Source organism: Chiloscyllium plagiosum, unplaced genomic scaffold, assembly GCF_037043375.1.
Source record: "Chiloscyllium plagiosum isolate Xiang-an unplaced genomic scaffold, Cpla_swu_hap1 HiC_scaffold_18, whole genome shotgun sequence".
Lineage (NCBI taxonomy): Eukaryota > Metazoa > Chordata > Chondrichthyes > Orectolobiformes > Hemiscylliidae > Chiloscyllium > Chiloscyllium plagiosum.
In genome coordinates, this window is record NW_028270156.1 from 66,354,688 (window position 1) to 66,375,979 (window position 21,292).

General features: G+C 42.1%; 1 protein-coding gene across 8 annotated transcripts in view; it reads right to left on the reverse strand.

Annotated features, from left to right (window-relative positions):
• dgkza (diacylglycerol kinase, zeta a) overlaps positions 1–21,292 on the reverse strand; it is a 553,752-nt gene that overhangs the window by 164,531 nt on the left and 367,929 nt on the right. For all 8 annotated transcript variants that reach the window (XM_087996765.1, XM_087996764.1, XM_087996762.1 and 5 more), the window contains one exon: positions 6,805–6,845. In XM_087996765.1, coding sequence (XP_087852891.1) covers positions 6,805–6,845 — 41 coding nt within the window. The remainder of the gene's footprint in view (positions 1–6,804; positions 6,846–21,292) is intronic.

The following is a 21,292-nucleotide window of genomic DNA, read 5'->3' on the forward strand; positions in this document are numbered from 1 at the left end:
ATTATGGCATTCCTACTTGTGGATTTTGGAAAGTTAATGGAAACTGCTGGGGGGAGGCCGGGGTGGGGAGGGGGAGATGCTACAAGGTGGGAAGCCATGAGAAGAATATCCCCAGACAGATGATATTAGTTATAGCCCTGGAAACAACATCTTGGGTGCACCGCACTTAGAAGAAAAAGGACAGCTGATACCTGGATATAGCACCATCTGCAAGATCCCCTCCAAGCTACTCATCTAAGAACATAGGAACGAGGAGGAGTAGGCCACTTGGCCTTTGAGCCTGATCCACCATTCACTAAGATCATGGTTGACCGTTTTGTGACTTCAGCTTCACTTACCCACCCTCACACCATAACCTTAATTCGTTTACTGTTTGAAAAACAATTCAATCTTAGCTTTAAAAAGATTTACTGAGGAAGCCTCAACTACTTCACTGGGCAGGCAATTCCAGGTACACACCCTCTGGGTGAAGAAGTTCCTTCTCAATTCAGTCCTAAATCTGCTCCCCCTCATTTTGAGGCTACGCCCTCTATTCCTAGTTGCACTTACCAGTGGAAACATCCTCTCTACTTCTACCCTATCCAATCCTTCATAATTTTATATAAGATTTGCCGCTCATTCTTCTAAATTCCAATGAATATAATCCCAGTCTACTCAGTCTCTCCTCATAAGCCAACCTCCTCAACTCTGGAATCAACCTAGTGAACCTCCTCTGCATCCCCTCCAGCGCCAGTAACATCCTTTCTCAAGTAAGGAGACCAAAAGTGCACGCAGTACTCCAGGTGTGGCCTCACCAGCATTCTATACAGTTGCAACATTACCTCTCTGCTTCTAAACTTAGTCCCTTTAGCAATGAAGGACAAATTTCTATTTGCTTTCTTAATTACCTGTTGCACCTGTAGACCAACCTTCTGTGATTCATGCACAAGGATACCCAGGTCCCTCTGCACAACAGCATGCTGCAATGTTTTGCCATTCAAATAATAAAGTCCTTTTTACTGTTATTCCTACTGAAATGGATGACTCACATTTATGAACATGGTACTCCATCTGCCAGGCCTTTGCCCAATCACTTAAGCTATGTCTCTTTGCAAAGTTTCATAGTCCACTGCACACTTTGCTCTTTCACTCATCTTAGTGTCATCCGCAAATGTTGGCATACTACAAGTGGCCCACAACTCTAAATCATTGATGTAAATTGTAAATAATTGCTGTCCCAACACTGACCCCTGAGGCACACCACTAGTCTCTGATTGCCAACCAGAAGAGCACTCATTTATTCCCAATCTTTGCTTCCTGTTGGTTAACCAAATCCGCTATCCATGCTAACACATTACCCATAATGCCTTGCATCCTTATGTTATGCACAGCCTTTTCTGCAGTACCTTGTCAAATGCCTTTTGGAAATCTAGATACACCACATCTACTGGGTACCCGTTGTTCACCGTGCTCATAATGTCTTCACAGAATTCCAGTAGGTGAGTTAAGCATGACTTGCTGCATCTGCCCAATGGGACAATTTCTAACCAGATGCCTTGCTATTTCTTCCTTGATAATAGATTCAAGCATTTTCCACACTACAGAAGGTAAGCTAGCCTGTCTATAATTCCTTATCTTTTGTCTACCTCCCTTTGTAAACAGTGGCGTCACATTTGTTGCTTTCCAATCTGCTGGGACTGTCCCAGAGTCCAGTGAATTTTGGAAAATTACCACAAGTGCATTTGCCAATTCTCCTTCCATCTCTTTTAGTATTCTGGGGTACATTTCATCAGGGCCAGGAGACCTGTCGACCCTTAGCTCCATCAGCTTGCCCAACACCAGCTCTTTCATAATAAAGATTGCTTCCAGGTCCTCACCTACCTTCGTCTCTTTGTCAATTACTGACATGTCATTCCTGTCTTCAACTGTAAAGATTGACACAAAATACCTGTTCAGTGCCTCGGCCATTTCCTCAAATCCCATTACTAAATCCCTCTTCTCATCCTCTGAAGGACCAATGCTTACTTTAGCCACTCTTTTTCATTTTATACACTTTTAGAAACTTTTGCAATCTGTCTTTATAGTCTAAGCTTACTTATTCTCATAATCCATCTTCGTTTTCTTTATAGCTTTTTTTTGGCTGTCAACCTTTAAAGATTTCCCAATCTTCTGGTTTCCCACTAACCTTAGACACTTTGTATCTTTTTTCATTCAGTTTGATAGCCCCCCCTTATTTCCTTAGACATCTATGGCAGATTGGCCCTTTTCCTACCTTTACATGAGTATATACTTTTGCTAAGGTCCTTGAAAGATTGCTTTGAAAGTCCTCCACTGTTCAGCAACTGTCCTGCCATGAAGTCTTTGCTTCCAGCTCAACTCATCCAAGTGTAATCTCCTTTGTTTAAGCACAGGACCCTGGTATTGGATTTCATCTTCACACTTTCTCTCAAATTCAACCGTACTGTGATTGCTCCTTCCAAGAGGATCCCTAACTATGACATCATTAATTATTCCTGTTTCATTACACAGGACTAGAACTAGGATAGCTTGCTCCCTCGTCGGTTTCTTTACATACTGTTTAAGAAAACTATCACTGATATATTTAATGAATTCTTTTTCACCATCCTGACTTGCAAATGTATTGCCATTCCATCACTGTCGCTGGGTCAATATCCTGGAATTCCCTTCCTAATGGCATTGTGGATGTACCAACACCAAATGGACGACAGTGTTTCAAGAAAGCAGTTCACCAATACCTTGTCAAGGGCAATTAGGGATGGGCAGTAAATGCTGGTCCAGTCAGCGATGCCCACATCCATGAATGATTAAAAATAAAACAAGGTTCAGCAAGTTCAAAGAAAAGCAGGTATAATATCAGAAACATGGTTAGCCATCAAGTGCAAACAGTGAAATTCACAGCTGACCTTGGAGGAATCTGTTTGGGAGAGGTTACAGCACAGAAACAGATAAGTGGATAGTTTTAAGTGTAGCCTTGCTGTAAATATGCAACAGGTGAATAAAGTGGGTTCTTTCTTGATTGCATGTTTTTATTGGGATCTGTCTCTTGATTAAAGTTTAAAAATATAAGCCATAAGTATTAAGTTAGCCTGGAGCAGTGTTTTGTAGAGCAATAAGACGGTGCTATTTTCGAGGTCTGTAGATTGGAAGAAGCAAAGTGGCCTTTAGTAGAGTGATATACTCTTCTTGTCGGATGTGGGAGTTTACAGTGCGTTTACGTGTTACTGAGGATTATATCTGCAATAAACGTCATTGGTTACGAATCCTGTCAGATTAAATGGCTCGGTTGGAGCAACAGTCATAGGCAATAAGGAATTTACAAGAGCTGGGGGTGTGATGCACGGCACTTATAGGAAGGAAGGAAAGCTGCAGATACAGTCAGGTAGATGGGTTACCTCCAAGAAAGATAGGAGACGGAGGCAGGTAGTACAGGAGTCTTCTGTGGCTATCCGTATTTCAAACAAGTATGCTGCTTTGGAAAATGTCATGGGTGATGGGCTTTCAGGGGAATGTAGAACGAACAGCCAGGTTTCTGGTATCAAGATAAGCTCTAATGTAATGAGAGTTATGTTGGGCTCTAAGTGATCAATTGTGTTAGGGGACTCTCTAGTCAGAGGCATAGACAGACGCTTCTATGGCCAGCAGTGAAAAATCAGAATGGTGTGTTACCTCCTTGGTGTCAGGACTAAGGATGTCTCAGAGCGGGTGCATAGGTGCATATGTTCTCATAGGGGAGAGGGACCAGAAGGAGATCATTGTATACATTGGAACTAACAACATAGGAAGGAAAAAAGATGAGACTCTGAAGGAAGAATATAGAGAGTTAGACAGGAATTTAAAAAAAAAAGGTCCTCAAGGGGAGTAATACCTGGATTACTCACGGTGCTATGAGTTAGTGAGGGTAGAAATAGGAGGATAGAGCTGATGAATGTGTGGCTGAGGAGCTGATGTATCCACATTTTTGGATCATTGGAAACTCTTCTGGGGTAGAAGTGACCTGTACATGAAGGATGAATTGCACCTGAATTGGCAGGGAGATTTGCTAGAGTTGCTCGGGAGGATTTAAACTAGTAAGGAAGTGATTGCTGTGCCTCTTGCTGAGATATTTGTATCATCAATAGTCACAGGTGAGGTGCCAGAAGATTGGAGGTTGGCTAACGTGGTAGCATTATTTAAAAATTGTGATAATGACAGGTCAGGGAACCACAGACTGGTAAGCCTGACGTTGGCAGTGGGCAAGTTGTTGAAGGGAATCTTGAGGGACAGGATTTAGAAAGGCAAGGACTGATTCGGGACAGTCAACATGGCTTTGTGTGTGGGAAATCATGTCTCACAAAAGTGAGTGAGTTTTTTGAAGAAGTAACAAAGAGGATTGATGAGGGCAAAGTAGTAGATGTGATCTGTAAGGACTTCTGTAAGGCATTCGACAAGGTTCCCAATGGGAGACTGGTTAGCAAGGTTAGATCTCATGGAGTACAGAGAGAATTAGCCATTTGGATACAGAACTGGCTCGAAGATAAAAAGACAGAGAGTGGTGGTAGAGGATTGTTTTACAGACTGGAGGACTTTGACTAGTGGAGTGCCACAAGGATCGGTGCTGGGTTCACTACTTTTCGTCATTTACATAAATGATTTGGATATGAACACAGGAGGCACAGTTACTAAGTTTGCAGATGACACCAAAATTGGAGGTGTAGTGGACAGTGAAGGAGGTTACCTCACATTACAATGGGATCTTGATTAGTTGGGCCAATGGGCTGAAGAGTGGCAGATGAAGTTTAACTTCAATAAATGCGTGGTGCTGCTCTTAATGGTCAGGTCCTCGGGAGTGTTGCTGAACAGAGAGACCTTGGGGTGTAGGTTCATAGCTTCTTGAATGTAGAATCGCAGGTAGATAGGATAGTGAAGGCGGCGTTTGGTATGCTCTCCTTTATTGGTCACAGTATTGAGTACAGGAGTTGGGAGGTCATTTTACGGTTGGACAGGACATTGGTGAGGCCACTGTTGGAATATTACATGCAGTTTTGGTCTCCTTGCTATCAGAAGGATGTTGTGAAACTTGAAAGGGTTCAGAAAAGATTTACAAGGATGTTGCCAGGGTTGGAGGTTTTGAGCTACAGGGAGAGGCTGAACAGGCTGGGGCTGTTTTCCCCGGGGCGTCGGAGGCTGAGGGATGACTTGATCGAGGTTTATAAAATCATGAGGGGCATGGATAGGATAAATAGACAAAGTATTTTCCCTGGGATGGGGGAGTCCAGAACTAGAGGGCATGGGTTTAGGGTGAGAGGCGAAAGATACAAAATGGACCTAAGGGGTAACTTTTTCACGTAGAGGATGGTACATGTATGGAATGTGCTGCCACAGGAAGTAGTGGAGGCTGGTACAATTACAATATTTAAAAGGCATCTGGATGGGTATATGAATAGGAAGGGTTTGGAGGGATATGGGCCAAGTGCTGGCAATTGGGACTAAAGTAGGTTGGGATATCTGGTCAGCATGGACAGGTTGGACGAAGGGTCTGTTTCCGCACTGTACATCTCTATGACTCTTACGATGAGCAAGCGGAACCTTTCATGGAATAGATTAGATTAGAATAGAATCCCTACAGTGTGGAAACAGACCCTTGGGCCCAACAAGTCCACACTGACCCTCCGAAGAGTAACCCACACAGACCCATTCCCCTGCCCTATATATACCTCTGACTAATTCGCCTAACAGAATAGAATGGAGGCCTTCAGAATTTTAAAGGAACTGAATTTTCCAGTCAGAACACAACTACAATTATCACATCACAAGGTGACAAAGGCATGGACTGGAGTATCTGTGGTAGTTAGGGTGATGTAAGATAGTCATAGACAAGCTGAAGGAGGGGAAGACAGGCAGTCTTTGTAATGAAGAAAATATGGAATCTGAAATTCAGTTCAGGGTGAAAAAGACTGCGAACGTTGTGCACAGTCTTGCTTGTCCCAAGAAAACAGGAGCATTTCTACTTAACTAGTATGATGTTTGTATTATACATACAATTATGCGCCTTTGCACGAGGTTAGAAACATAAGCTGTCATATAGACATAGAGCACCATATCAGAAAGTTTAGTAGTAACATTCATGCCTGAATCCATAAATCTGAAAGTGCTCTTCAGATACTGACACCTTAATACATCACTGTACTGAGAGAGTGCCAGACTGTCAAAGGTGCCATCTTTTGGAAGAGATGTTAAATTGAGATCTAATATGCCCTCCCTAATGCACAGAAATGTTATCATAGCCAGAGACAGTGAAATGTCCCTACCAACGTTCATGTCATAACTAAAATAATAAAATAGATGATCACCTATTGTGCTGTTGTTTCTGGGAGATTACGTGTGAAAATTGGCTGCTGACTGTTATACATTAATAACCATTGACGACACTTCAAATCTTAATTGGCTAGGAAGTAATGTGGATCATTGTGACATTCTTTTAATTGCATCTGGAGTGAGACTGCCATGGTCCCATTTCATTTAGACACCTTAAGACTTCAATGCAAACCCCAGGAGCAGAATGATGAAAAGACATGCTGCAAAACTAGTGCTGAGTTAACCATCTTGTATACCCCTGCAGCAAGACTAATTCTGTTTCACAAAAGTAGTTCAAACTAGAAATTTGCTGGGAACTAGTAGCTACAGAGTTAGTGGCATCCCATAAAACTTGGCCTGCGTTTAGTTCAGCAGAGTGCAATTCAGAAGACTACTTGGTAGCCGCCATCAGTGAAGCTATTAATCAACAAAAGCTAGCATGTTATTCATCACTTGGGAGTCTATTCTTACCTGTGCTCGATCTATTCTGTAAAATCGGTCAGCAGTGGTGGCTGAAAGGAAAACAAAGAGAAATTAAAATGAAGGATTAGGCTCCAATCTGACTGCTTGCCACACTGGTATGTCGAGCATGTGCTGCAAAAGAGAAATTGCACTGTTTTTGTACAGAATGGCTTTATCTGAAACAAAAAAAATTGATGCACAACACCATTGGCCAGAACCGGTCAGAAAATCAGAAGACGTTGCTTCCAAACTTCTGGCATATTTCACCTGCTCTGTATCAATCATTGCGACAGATTCACTGGACCTTGGGAGATAGTGCATACTAATGTGGTGTTTCTATTCAAAAAGGGTGATGAGAACATATGGAAACGACAGACCCAATTGTCTTATTTCAATTCAGCATAATTTCTGAGATCATTTCCCAGGAATTGTTTTTCTTAGAACAGAGAAGTTTATGAGATTGAACAGAGGCATTCAAAATTATGAAGTGTTCTGATAATGAGTTGTTAGGAAGAAATTGCTCCCACTATCAAGAGTGTTGATCGAGAGAGTGCACAAATCTTAAAATAACTGAGATTAGGAGACTTTATTTTGGACTCAATACTATAAGATATAGCAACAGAATTTTGCCATTTAGCCCATTGAGTCTGCTTAGCCATTCAATCACAGTTGGTATGTTTCTCACCCCCACTCTCCTGCCTCCTCCCTATAACACTTAAACTCCTTACTAATCAAAAACCTGTATGTCTCTGTCTTAATTGCACTCAGTGACTTGGCCTCCACAACCTTCTGTGGCAATGGGCTCCACACATTCATCACCCTCTGGTTAAATAAATTTGTCTTCATCTCGGTTCTGAAGGATAACACCTTCACTCTGAGGCTGTGCCCTTGGGTCTTAACCTTCCCACAGTGAGTTCTTATGACCTCGAATGCAATACCTGAAAGATTGCTGGAAGAAGATTTAACAATGAATTTCAAAAATGAATTGGATAAACACTTGAAAAGGAAATGTTATTGGGCTATGAGGAAAGCTTACTTCTGTGCCATAACCATTCAATGATTCTATTCTGAGGCCAGGAGTAATGGGGTAATCTTTGAAAAGGCTGGCATGGGCACAATGGATTGATTGGCCTCCTTCAGTGCTCTATAATATGAGATTCACTTTCAGTAGCCACAGGAACACCACTAAGGATTGAGAGAATATACAACAAACACTCGATGATAACTAAGGACAGAGTGCCATAGCTTTGTCTGTACTCTTTGTCAGCATGACTGGTTTCAGTATGCAGGGAATTTACAATGGTATCTAATCATTCCCATGAAACTTTCTCTCTGCACGTGGGAATGGGATGTTATTTTCCCATAGTTGACATGTTTCAATCCTTGTCAGAAGGTTTTTCTCGCCTAACTTCTCTCACATCACTGGGATTCTGTTTGGTTCTCGCAGCACACTCAATACAAGGAGAGTGAACGTTTGCAAGGACATCAAGACACCAATGTACTGTAGTCGGTTTCCGCCTTGCTATCCCAGGCATAGAATCTGATCCTGCCAATCAGCCACCATTATAGATTCTCAATAACATTCATACTCATTAAGTCAAATTACAGGAAAGTACAAATGTGCAGTTGTACACAATGAACATAATATATGCTTCTATCTATAGTGTAAGAAAATGTGTTTGTACATGCAGTGTTCAAAATAAGCTGGTATCTACAATGCATATACAATTAGTGCAATTGCTCGTTGAGAATAAATTTAGTCATCCGCACATTCAGCAGGCCGCTACATGTGGACAGAGCGCATTTAGGCATGTGATTCTAAGTGCTGTTTTCATTTCGCCTGTCCCTGCTTCCTTTGATTTTAGCTAATCTCTGGGAATGTAGGTCTGGTGAATTTAACTTCAGTGTTGATTGAACTACCATTTCCAACTTCCAATGTCTCCTTCTTTATTTGATCACACTTCAGCGAAGCTACGTGAAAGGCGCTATGTCAATGTGAGTTTTAGTTGTTCTATAATGTATAAATATATTTATAATATATGCAGAGTGCTCTGTGCCTCTGAAAACAAAAATGTGAAGCAAAACCTTGTATCAGAGCAGCTAAAATCACATAGAACAATAACACTATAGTTCCAGTCATCCAACTGAATCACAATTGCCTTTTTGTCTATTATTGTTCAAGTCCTCTGTTGAAAACTCCAACCTGGGCATACTATGACAGACTCCCATCCGTGTGCTACACTACATTAGTGCAGTCTAATCTGTGTACTACTCTGTGCATCACAAGTTCGTCTGTAACTAATCTATTTCATCGTGCAGAATCCTTCTGTACTGCAATCCTTTAGGATATTTGCCTTTATGATTCTGGAAGGGGTACTTATATTAATACACAATAGGACATTGTTACAAAGTTAAATACAGATAGTTAACTCACAGGAGATACACAGTCTGATGTACAAATTAAACACTTAAGATGTTTTATAGTCTCCCTTCCAAAGACAGAGAATAACATTAAATGGTATGTGCAGGATTAAATTGACCAATATACCCAAGGAATAATTTAAATAACATTGTGATCTCCTATTAAGACCACAATTTACTCAGATACTGGGCAATAAATGTACACTCTAGACCAAAGGCACTGCATATAACATACTTAATGCTGCCTTTCTCTGCAGACGTAGGCTATTAAGACTTCAACCATTTTCTCCACGAGTGAAGACGAGGATTGCCAACCCTCCAGGACTATCCAGGAGTATCTCGGAGCAAGGGATTAATCTCCATGACTACATCAGTTTATATTGACACAGGATCTTTAATGTAGTAAAATGTTCTAAGGCACTTCACATGAGAATCAACCAAATAAATCTGGACGCTGATCAACAAAGAGAAATTAGGACAACTGACTGAAAGCTTGATCAAGGAGGTTGGTTTAAAGGAGCATCTTAGGAGACAGAGAGGCAAGAGGTGGAGAGAGGAAGTTTCAGAGCAAGCAGAGTTATCAGTTATGAGACAATTACAATTTGGGGTGCAGGAGATGCTGTATTTTGGAGTGTGGTGGAAATTAGGGGCATTTTCCCTGACGGACAGAGTCCAGGCAGTTTTACATAGGATTACGTGGATGGCATCTGGATCGTTTAGTCAGTGGGAAAAGGGAAATCAGGGCTATTTTCTTCAGGTGCAGTGGAGGAGGCAACTCCAGGCTGTTACATATAAGGAGGATGGGGCATCGCAACTGTTCAGGCAGGTCTGCGCAGAAATCTGTTTGTTAGGGGGCATCCAGCTATTTTTATATTCTGGGGGATGAGAAGCAGCAAGACTTACTGCGACTGTACAAACTGCTGGGTGAGACCACATCTGGAATAGTGTGAGCAGTGTTGTTCCCCTTATTTAATATAACTTCATTGGAGGCAATTCAGAGAAGGCTCACTAGGGTGATCCTGTCTTATAAGCAAAGGATAAGCAGGTTGGAACGCTACTCACTGGAGTTTAGAAGAATGAGAGGTGATCTTATTGAAACATACAGGATTCTTAAAGGGCATGACCAGGTAAATGTTGAGAGGATGTTTCCCCTCTGAGACAGTCTTCGACCAGGGGATATAGTGTCAGAATAAAGGGGCACCAATTTAAGACTGAGAATCATCACATCTATAAAAGGGTGGTTAAAAAGGCATTTGGTATGCTTGCCTTCATTAGAACATAGAACACTACAGGCCCTTCGGCCCTTGATGTTTCGCCGCCCTGTTAAACCAATCTGAAGCCCATCTAATCTACACTATTCCATTCCTATCCATATGCCTATCCAATGACCATTTAAATGCCTGTAAAGTTGGCTAGTCTACAACTATTGCAGGCAGTGTGTTCCATGCCCCTACTACTGATTAAAGAAACTACCTCTGACATCTGTCCTATATCTGTCATGCCTCAATTTAAAGCTATGCCCCCTTGTGCTAGCCTTCACTGCTCAGTTCTTTGAGTATAGGAATTGGTAAATCATGTTGAGGTTACACAGGACTTTGCTGAGGCCTTTTCTGGAATACTGTGTCCAGGTCTGGTCGCACAGTTTTAGAAAGGATATTATTAAGCTAGAGAGGTTTCAGAAGAAATTTACCAGAAGGTTGCCAGGTGTGAAAGGTTTGAGTTTTAAAGAAGGGCTGGAAAGGCTGGGATTTTTTCACTGGAGCGTATGAGGTTGAGAGGCGACCTGACAGAAGTTTATAAAATACTGAGAGATAGAGACATAGTTAATGGTAGTTCTCTTTTCCCTAGGATTGGGAATTTCAAGATAAGGGAGCACATTTTTAAGGTGAGAGAGATTTAAAGAAGACATGAGGGGCAAATTCTTTAAACTGAGGGTGGTTCGCGAGTGGAATGAATTTCCTGAGGAAGTGGTGGATGTGGGTACAATTACAACATTTAAAAGACATTTGGAAACGTATATGGATAGGAAAGGTTTGGAGGGATGTAAGACCACAAGACAAAGGAGCAGAAGTTAGGCCGTTTAGCTCATTGAGTTTGCCCCACCATTCGATCGTGGTCGATAAGTTTCTCAACCTCATTCTCTCACTTTTTCTCCATGACCCTTGATCCTCTTGACAATCAAGAACCTATCTATCTCAGTCTTAAATATACTCAATGACCTGGCCTCCATAGCCTTCTGTGGCAATGAATTCCATAGATTCCCCACTCTCTGGCTGAAGAAGTTTCTCCTTATTTCCGTTCTAAAAGGTCTTCTCCTTATGCTAAGGTTGCGCGCTTGGATCCTAATCTCACCTACCAATGGAAACATCTTCCCAACATCTACTCTGTCCAGGCCATTCAGTATTCTGTAAATTTCAACTAGATCCCCCCTCATCCTTCTAAACTCCATCGAATATCTACCCAGAGTCTTCAAATGCTTCTCATATGTTAAGCTTTTCATCCCTGGGATCATTCTTGTGAACCTCCTCTGAACATGCTCCAGGGCCAGTACATCCTTCTTAAGATGTGGGGCCTAAAACTGCACACAGTACTCCAAATGTGGTCTGACCAGAACCTTATAGAGCCTCAGAAGGACATCCCTGCTTTTATATTCAAGTCCTCTCAAAATAAATGCCATCGTTGCATTTGCCTTCCTAACTACTGATTCAATTTACCTTGAGAGAATCCTGGACTAGAACTCCCAAGTCTCTTTACACTTCAGACTTCTGAATTTTCTCCCCATTTAGAAAATAGTCCATGCCTCTATTCTCCCTACCAATGTGTCTGACTTCACACCTTCCCATGTTGTACTTCACCTGCCACTTCTTTGCCCACTCTTCTAACCTTTGTAAATCCTTCTGCAGCCTCCCCATCTCCTCAATGCTACCTGTCCCTCTACCTATCTTCGTATCGTCTGCAAACTTAGCCAGAGTGCCCTCAGTTCCTTCACCTAGATCACTAATGTATAAAGTGAAAAGTTGTGGTCCCAACACTGAGCCTTGTAGAGCACCACTTGTCACTGGCTGCTATCCTGAGAAGGACCCTTCCATCCCCACTCTCTGCTTTCAGCCAGACAGCCAAGCTTCTGTCCATGATAGCACCTTGCCTCAAACATCATGGGCCCTTATCTGACTCAGTATCCTCCTGTGCAGCATCTTGTCAAAAGCCTTCTTCAAGTCTGGATAGATAACATCCATTGGCTCTCCATGGTCTAATTCAAAGAATTCTAGCAGATTTTCCACGCCTCCTAAGGGTTCCTTCACCTTAAGCTTCCTCATCAAGTCTGCCTCACTGCACAGTACTAAATCCAGTATTGCCAGATACGGAGAAAGTGAGGACTGGAGATGCTGGAGATCAGAGTCGAAGAGTGTGGTGCTGGAAAAGCACAGCCGGTCAGGCAGTATCCGTGAAGCAGGAGAATCGACGTTTTGGGCATAAGCCCTTCATCAGAGTCAGGCTCCTCGGATGCTGCCTGACCAGCTGTGCTTTTCCAGCACCACACTCTTCAACTATTGCCAGATATGGGCCAGGAGCAGGCAGGTGGGACTAGTTTAGTTTGTGATTACGTTCGGCATGGACTGGTTAGACTGAGGGTCTGTTTCCATTCTGTATGGCTCTATCTGGAGAAGATTACAAAGGTGGGAAGGGGTGAGACCAGAAAGAAAACAAGAGTGCAAAACTTAAACTGAAACTTGGCCAGAATAAAAGTCTATATAGATAATGAAAGACAGGGCTGATAGAGTGATTAGAACTCAGTGGGAGGTGGGAATAGAGGCAGCGGGTTTTGGATGAGCTGAAGTTTATGGGCGGTGGAAGACAGTTCTGGAGTGCATTTGAATAGTAAGAACATTTAGAGGTAATAAAGGCATGGGTGAGATTTCAGCTGTAGATAAAGTTAAGGAAAGGGCTGATTGGGACTTAGTGATGGAATGGATATGTGGTCAGAAACTTATTCTGGACTTGCACTGAAATGTAACACTGAAATTGTGTAGAGTCTAGCTCAACCTCAGATAGAAGCCAGGGAGAGAATGGAGTTGATGGTTAGGGAGAAAAAGGTTGTGGTAAGTGTTAATTAAGTATTAATTTTACTTGATTGTATGTTGCACACACATAGAGACACATGGTGAAACTACGATATACTTACGTATCAAGATGTAAGATTCTAATTTTCAGCTCTGTAAATAAACATACATGCCATGCCACAAGGCACTAAGTGATATCTTTAATGGAACTATATTCCCCTATTTAATTTTTATAGTGGACTCTTACTGGATTTTAAATGACTGCTAAATGAGCAAGTTGCCTGCTTCTAGAAATTTTCAGCAAATATTAGGATATAAATTTTCATCTCGCTGGGAATTCACACCTCCATTGTGTGTGAACATTACAGTAAAACCCACACAAAGAGCATCTACCCCAGCAAGTTCTGAACAAAGGAAACATTGAAAATTAGTATGGCTGAAATGGTGCTACTGGCTCCACAGTTATCTCACACAACGCACAATTGCCTTTGACCAGAGACAACAAAATCACCTCATTCGGTTGAGCTAACACATCCATGAATCCTGTCACATGTCTGAAACCTCTCTTTTTTTTTGAGTAGCTTTAATTATACAGTTTTGAACTCTTAGATTGTTTTCTTGACATTGGAACAAACAACAAGTAGCTGCATTCCCAGTTACAGCCTATCTCCACATTGAACCTCTCGTAAGAACTGACTTCTGGAAATAAATCTATTCCTTGAAAAAAGTGAATTGGCCATGCTAAATTGCCCGTGGTGTTAGGTGAAGGGGTAAATGTAGGGGAATGGGTCTGGGTGGGTTGTGCTTCGCAGGGTCGGTGTGGACTTGTTGGGCCAAAGGGCCTGTTTCCACACTGTAAGTAATCTAATCTAATCTAATCCACAAGAATCATATTGCTAAGCATTCAACTGCACCCACCATATCCAATCACCTAATGAATGGGATTCTGCCAGATCCATCAATGACAATTACCTTTTAGTGGACAATTAGATTAGATTACAGTGTGGAAACAGGCCCTTCGGCCCAACAAGTCCATACCGACCCGCCGAAGCGAAACCCACCCCTACCCCTACATTTACCCCTTACCTAACACTACAGGCAATTTAGTATGGCCAATTCACCTGACCCTGCACATCTTTGGATGGTGGGAGGAAACCGGAGCACCCGGAGGAAACCCACGCAGACACGGGGAGAACGTGCAAAGTCCACACAGTCAGTCGCCTGAGGCGGGAATTGAACCCGGGTCTCTGGCGCTGTGAGGCAGCAGTGCTAACCACTGTGCCACCAAGCCGCCCAATGATTTACTAAACTCTGATTCATGCGAATTAATGCCCATTTTAAAAAAAAACTTCATCGTAATTTCTTTTCCTTATTTTCTCTTTTCTTCATATGCTCATCTATCTGTATATGTTGCAAAAATTATCCCCCTTTGTTTGGGTGCTTGAAGAAACCATCCTTTATGTTTTAATCCTGAAGAGAATTTGTTGCAAAAGCACGGCCTGTTTTGAAAAGAAAATTAAATTAAAAATTCAAAACAAGTTAACAGATCCAACCATGTTATGGCCAGAACAGAAAGACCATAAAATTGTCTCTTATTTGTGACAGAAAATAGGAACGCACATCCAAGATGGGCTGCTTGCAGACATGTTACAGTATGAGCAAAGTGCACGAAAGTCTGACCGGATAGAGCAAGGTAAAGTTACTCTAATCTTACCAGAACACAGGGCTGGTCTCTCTGGCACCCATCCAATATAATGAAGCACCTTATTACAGCCTTGATTCAAACAAGGACAAAGGAGCTGAATTCCAGAGCTGAGGTGAGAGTCACAGCCCTTGACATCAAGGCTGCATTTGAGTGAGCGTGGCATCAAGGAGCTCTAGCAAAACTGGAATCAATGGGTACTGGGGGCAAACTCTTCACTGGTTGGAATCATACAGGCACATAGGAAGATGGTGTGGGTGTTGGAGGTCTGTCATTTCAAAACATATCTGTAGGTGTTCCTCAAGGTAGTGTCTCAGGCCCAATCATCTTCAGCTGCTTCATCAATGACCTTATCACACAAACCAACTTTCCATCTACAATTCCCACTGCCTCAGGAAGGCAGCCAACATAATCAAAGACCCCTTCCACCCCAGTTATACTCTCTTCCATAGGGCAGAAGATATAAAAGTTTGAATACAAGTACAAACAGGTTCAAGAATAGCTTCTTCCCCGTTGTTATCAGACTTTTGAACAGACCTCTCAAATGTTAGTTCTGACCTTTCTCTCTGCACCTTCTCTGCATGTGTAACACTATTCCGTACTCTGTTCTGCTATCCTGTTGCACATTGTACGATACAATCTGCCTGTACAGCACACAAAACAACACTTTTCACTGTATCTTGGTGCATGGGATATCTGGTTGGCATGGACGAGTTGGACCGAAGGGTCTGTTTCCATTATGTACATCTCTATGACTGATGTGATAACAGTAAATCAAACTCAAACTCCGAAGTGGAGATGTTTGCTGATAATTGCACAATTCCTCGGATAATCAGTCACAATTCCTCGGATACTGAAGCAGCCCATGTTCAAATGCAACAACATCTTGGACAATATGCAGGCATAGGCTGATAAGTGGCAAGTAACATTCATGTCACACATTTCTCCAATAGAGACAATCTAACCAACACCCCTTGACATTCAGTGCTGTTACTATCACTGAATTCTCCTATTATAAACATCCTGTGGGTTACCATGAAACTCATTGGACTTACCACATAATTATGGCTACAAACATTAAGTCAGAGGCTAGAAATTTTGCAGTGAATAACTCACCTCCTGACTCCCCAAAGCCAGTCCACCATCTACAAGGCACAAATCAGGAGTCTGATTGAATACTTCCCACTTGCCTGGATAGGCGCAGCTACAATAGTACTCAAAAAGCGTGACACCATCCAGGACAAAGCAGGCTGCTTGATCGTCACTACATCCACAAGCAGCCACTCCCCCCACCACCGATGCTCAGTAGCAGAAGTGTACTATCTACAAGGTGCACTGCAGAAATTTATGACATTCAAATCCCACCAGTGCTTTTAAAAGAAAAGTCAGGATAACCACAAGGACACAGTCCAGAGATGTGGTTCGGTCACAAACTGGATAATCTTAGCAAAGATCTGCGATGTAGCAGAATTCTGAGAGAGGTTCAGAAGCCCTAAAGTGGGTGAAATAACCCATCATAGATGAGGTGTCTTAGAGAAGTGACCTGAATTTTAAAAAGCCTGGGAGAACACCCGTAAATTTAAGAGAGATCAAGAAAGGAACCGTAGATTTGAAAAAGGCGAAGGTAGTGAGCTAAAAAGAGCGAAATAACTTCCTTGCTGGATTAATCAAGGGTCAGGGTAACCACTGCTGAAGAACCACATGGCAGACCAGTCAGTAGAAATTAATCAGTCTAATCCAGACTGTCACAAAGGAAATGGGAAGAATTGGGATCAGCTCATCCCAATTGCAACTAAATTGGGGAATTCATTACACCAGCAATACTGTTCACTTGCAACCACCCTAAAAGCCATGGAGGTGCTGCTGTTAAAGCTGAGGCATCCAAAAACTGGTGTGCAGCACTCAGTTATGAAGCAGAGGAAAGCAGCAAGGCTGGGATGGGAGCAGCAGTTGAGGGAGATGCAGCCAGCCCTTATCTAGCACAGGAAGAAACAATATCAGAGAAAGTTCCCAGGCCTAGCTTGCAAAATTTAAAGGAGTCCATATCTCTGCTGGATGACGAAGGGGTCCAACCATTTAAAACTGACACAGAGTGAGAAAGCTCCCTTATTCTGATCTAAAAGGAAGGGAATCCATACCCTGGTTGGGTCAGCAGGACTTTTGGCAATTTCAAAGAAACCTTCATTCTGCACTTAGTGGGATACCAGGGAAGTCCCTGAACGGATACCCATTTCAGCAGCCCCCCGTAAGAGTATTCCAAAGAAATCGGGATGGAACAGTGATACAGAAAGGTGCCAGACCAGGCAGGAATACTAAATGGAAGAAGAAGAGTGAGACACATCAGAAACAGGGCAGGGTTGAGCCAGCTGCTATCAACGGGGATATGAAACTCTACATTTCCCCACTATAGATGTCAGGCTAACTGGTCCAGAACTCCCTGCTTTCTCACTACCCACTTTTTTTTTTAAGTAGTAGGGTTACATAGAAACTGCTCCCGGTTTATTGAATTTTGAAAGATTGCCAATGTACCCACTACTTCCAGGCCACTTCCTTAAAAACTGTGGGATGTAGATTATCATGCACTGAAAATTCATTAGCCTTTAATCCCCATCAATTTCCTCAACATCATTTCCCCACCAATACTGATTTCCTTCAATTTCCCCCTCTCACTAGACCCTCTGTTCCTCAACATTTTTGGGATGCTAATTGCATCCTATATTTTGGAGACAGAACTGATGCACATATTTAATTGTCTGTCATCGCTTTGTTCCCCATTATAAGGTCCCCTTATGACTGCGATGAATCAATACTTGTCTTAACAAACCGATAGAAGTGTTTGCAATAAGTCTGCATTTTCGTCAGGAGCTTATTCTTGAACTTCATTTTCCCCCTTTTAATCAATCCCTTTGCTAAAAATCTAAACTGCTCCCAATCCTCACCTTTGCAACTTTTTTGGCCAATTTGCACGCCCCTTTTTTGATCTAACAATCTAATTTCCCTATTGGTTATGGTCGGGCCACCCTCCCCATTTTATTTTTGTGCCAGCCAGGAATGCACAATTGACATGTTGTGTCAATGCTACTTGTTATTGTTCATATTGTGCAGTACATGACGTGGACTGCTTTATGTTTGAGGATTTGCCAATGGTGAACATTTCACAATCATCAGCAAACATTCCCACTTTTTTAACCTTAGGAAGAAGCAAGATCATTGATGAAATAGCTAACTGGGCCTAGTATACCACGTTGAGCAAACTTTTGCCCCGACATCTCAAGACAGATGACTGAACTCCAACAAGCACAATCGTCTTCCTTTGTGACAGTTGAAAGCGTGGCGCTGGAAAACCACAGCAGGTCAGGCAGCGTCTGAGGAGCATTAGGGTCAATCTTTCAGGCATAAGCCCTTTATCAGGCGTGACTCCTACCAGTTGAGAGACCCACCTGACCCATTCACATTGATTCCAGTTTTGATAGGGCTCCTTGATGCCACACTTATTCAAATGTAACCTTGGTATCAAGGTTAGTCACTTTCACGTCTTGTCTGAGCAGGGGGAGGAAGGCAGCTACATGTGACATCAGATGAAAACTCAAGGGAATTTTAAAAAATCCATTTTCCTCAGTCCTTTTTAAAAATCCCTATTAAACATTGGTTTGAAAAATACTGTAGATAGAAAAAAAATTGTCGACAAGTGGGCCAGTTCGAGGCAGACATTATATAGAGACCTCTGGGCATATATCCAAACAAAACCGTCACCCCTATTGCAGACCAATACTGTATTTTACCTTCCTGTGAATCATTACTGCATTGATACCACCCACAGTCAACTGTCACAGTCTGTCAGGAACATATAGCTTTATCATTACTGGTAATCATCACTGGCACTGACTTCAACACACCAGTAACATATAAAGATTTACTGTGGAGATTCAGAGTACGCAAAAGGCAATAATTTAATATTCTGAATAAAATTATTTCCACTAACCACTCATGCTTTGCCTATTGGAGCTCATCCAATAATTTGTTAATGCTAGCATTCCCTTTTAACCTGTGAGCAAAACTTTTGTGTGCAGAAGTCACTTTTATATATTAATATCATTATAAAAGCTCCATTCAAGACCAACGATATTGAAAACATAAGAATATTTTATTTACAATTAACCAAGCTGAAACTGTTCATTAATGTTGGTAGGGTGTCAGGGCTGCTGCATAATACAATATTGTAAAAGACATCACAGGCAGAGATTTGGGATGAGTTTCTGCCTGAGGAGACTTCTGTCATGTGGCAAACAATGTCAAGCAACTATGAAAAATGGATGAATAGTCAGTGACGTAGTGCTCCAGATAGAGCATAGACAAGTTGAGCGAATGCTGCTCCTTCCTGCAGCTGGAATACTGAATGAATGGATCATTACACAACCAGTGTACAGGTCCAACTCATTCTCGGCAGCCAGCAGCATAACTGTTGCGCGTTTTCACTGCTGCACTGACCTAAGAGACCTTGTTTCAAACAAGGTCCTTTCTGCCCTCTCAAGTGGAGGTAAATCAAACCAACAGATCTGTTCAAAGAACAGCACGCGCATTATTGCTGATGTCCAAGCCAACCTCAGTACACTTCATTAAAACAAATTTCTGCTCATATATCTTCCTCCTGCTTGTGGGACTTCCTTTGAGCAAATTGGCTGCTGCACTGCCCTGCAGTATAACAACTGCTACACATTGAAAGTACTTAATTGGTTCAAGTGTTTTGAGTTCTCCTGAGGAGATACAAGGCACTGCATCATTGTAACTTGATTCACTTCAATCCCTTCGCATTCTTTCCCTTTATCGTTGTCTTGTACTCGCTTCTGCTTTGCCTTATCACAATGCCTCTAAAACGCCTGCATAATACCTCCCTAGCCACCTTTCCCCTTCATTCTCACCCTCTTTGCTTTCTTCCTGTTTTTCACTCTTCCGTACGATGCTTCACCAATGCCTTTGATTAAAAGTGGAATTCCTTCTCAGTAATAACAAAAAGCAGGTTCTGCTGTCAAATACTGTCCTTTTAATTCAGCTCAATATCTGCTGCAGGATAGAATGGTGTCAGCAGAGATTATAAAGCTCCCCATTAGGGTACAAACTGTTGACATGTTAGCAACTAGTCTAACCACGCTCTCATCATGAAAGTATCTGGATTTGAGGAGTTCTATTTATTTTAATGTATTTGAGGTTTTTATATCTTGTTTGTTAGTGTATTAATCAACATTGCATCAAAAACTCTGACTAGTTGCTCATCAACAATCAGTGCGGTAGAGTGAGTTATTGTGCACATGGCAATGGGAACAAATTTACTTGAGGCTGATAAGGAATGAATTGTGCAGATGTACAGGCTTTATACATCAAACCAAAAGGATGCAATTCACCTGGTCTGACAGAAGGAATTCACCACAGCGGAGGGACTGCAAATAACACTAATCTCTCTGTACAATACAAATGACTGCGACAGCACACTGCTGCCCAGGTGTTGGAGCTCCAAGTCCCTCTTTTACAATTACTGTACTCACATGAAGGACCAGTATTCCTAGATAAACATCTGGAATATTGGAGGGAAGGGTGGCTGACCCCTCTTCCAGATGCATAGTGTCATGATTTGTTTTGATTTATTTCTGTCACGTGTACTGAAGTACGGAGAAAAGTGTTGACTTACGTGCTTTACAGGAAGATTGTACTGTACAGGTGCGCCAGGGTAACATCAGAAAATCACAGATAGGGTATCTGCCCCTCTTTCAGTCAACTACAGTACGTAGTCTGGGATGTCCAAGAGAAAAGCCTGACAGAACTTAAGCATGTAGGATTAAAGCTGAAGAATGGCACATTGGCACCAAAGGGAAGCTAGCTCTTGTAGAACTGCACCTCACACTGCAACATCCTCTTTAGAAGATAGATGGAATTTGGAAACATAAAACAAATTATAAACAGAATGACTCAACATGTTGGTTTGTAACATGTGGGCTGGGAAACAAATGTAAAGAAAAGATATCGTAATTTCCACACTGGATTTGAAACATTAATTCTGCTTCTCTCTCTCTTCTTGACCATGCTGACTTTAATCGCCTGACACTCTTGATGGCAACAAGCACTCATTTTAATTTGAGTACTGCACGATGTCGGTTCAATTCCTACACTAATTGAGGACTCTTCATCCATTTCCTTCACCTGAGGTGTGGTGACCCTCAGGTTAAACAACCACCAGCCATCTCTCTCAGTCGCTTTCAGAACTCAAGTCAACCAAACCTGGGAAATAAGTTGTAACTTTCAAAGTAGCTTTATGGGCAAG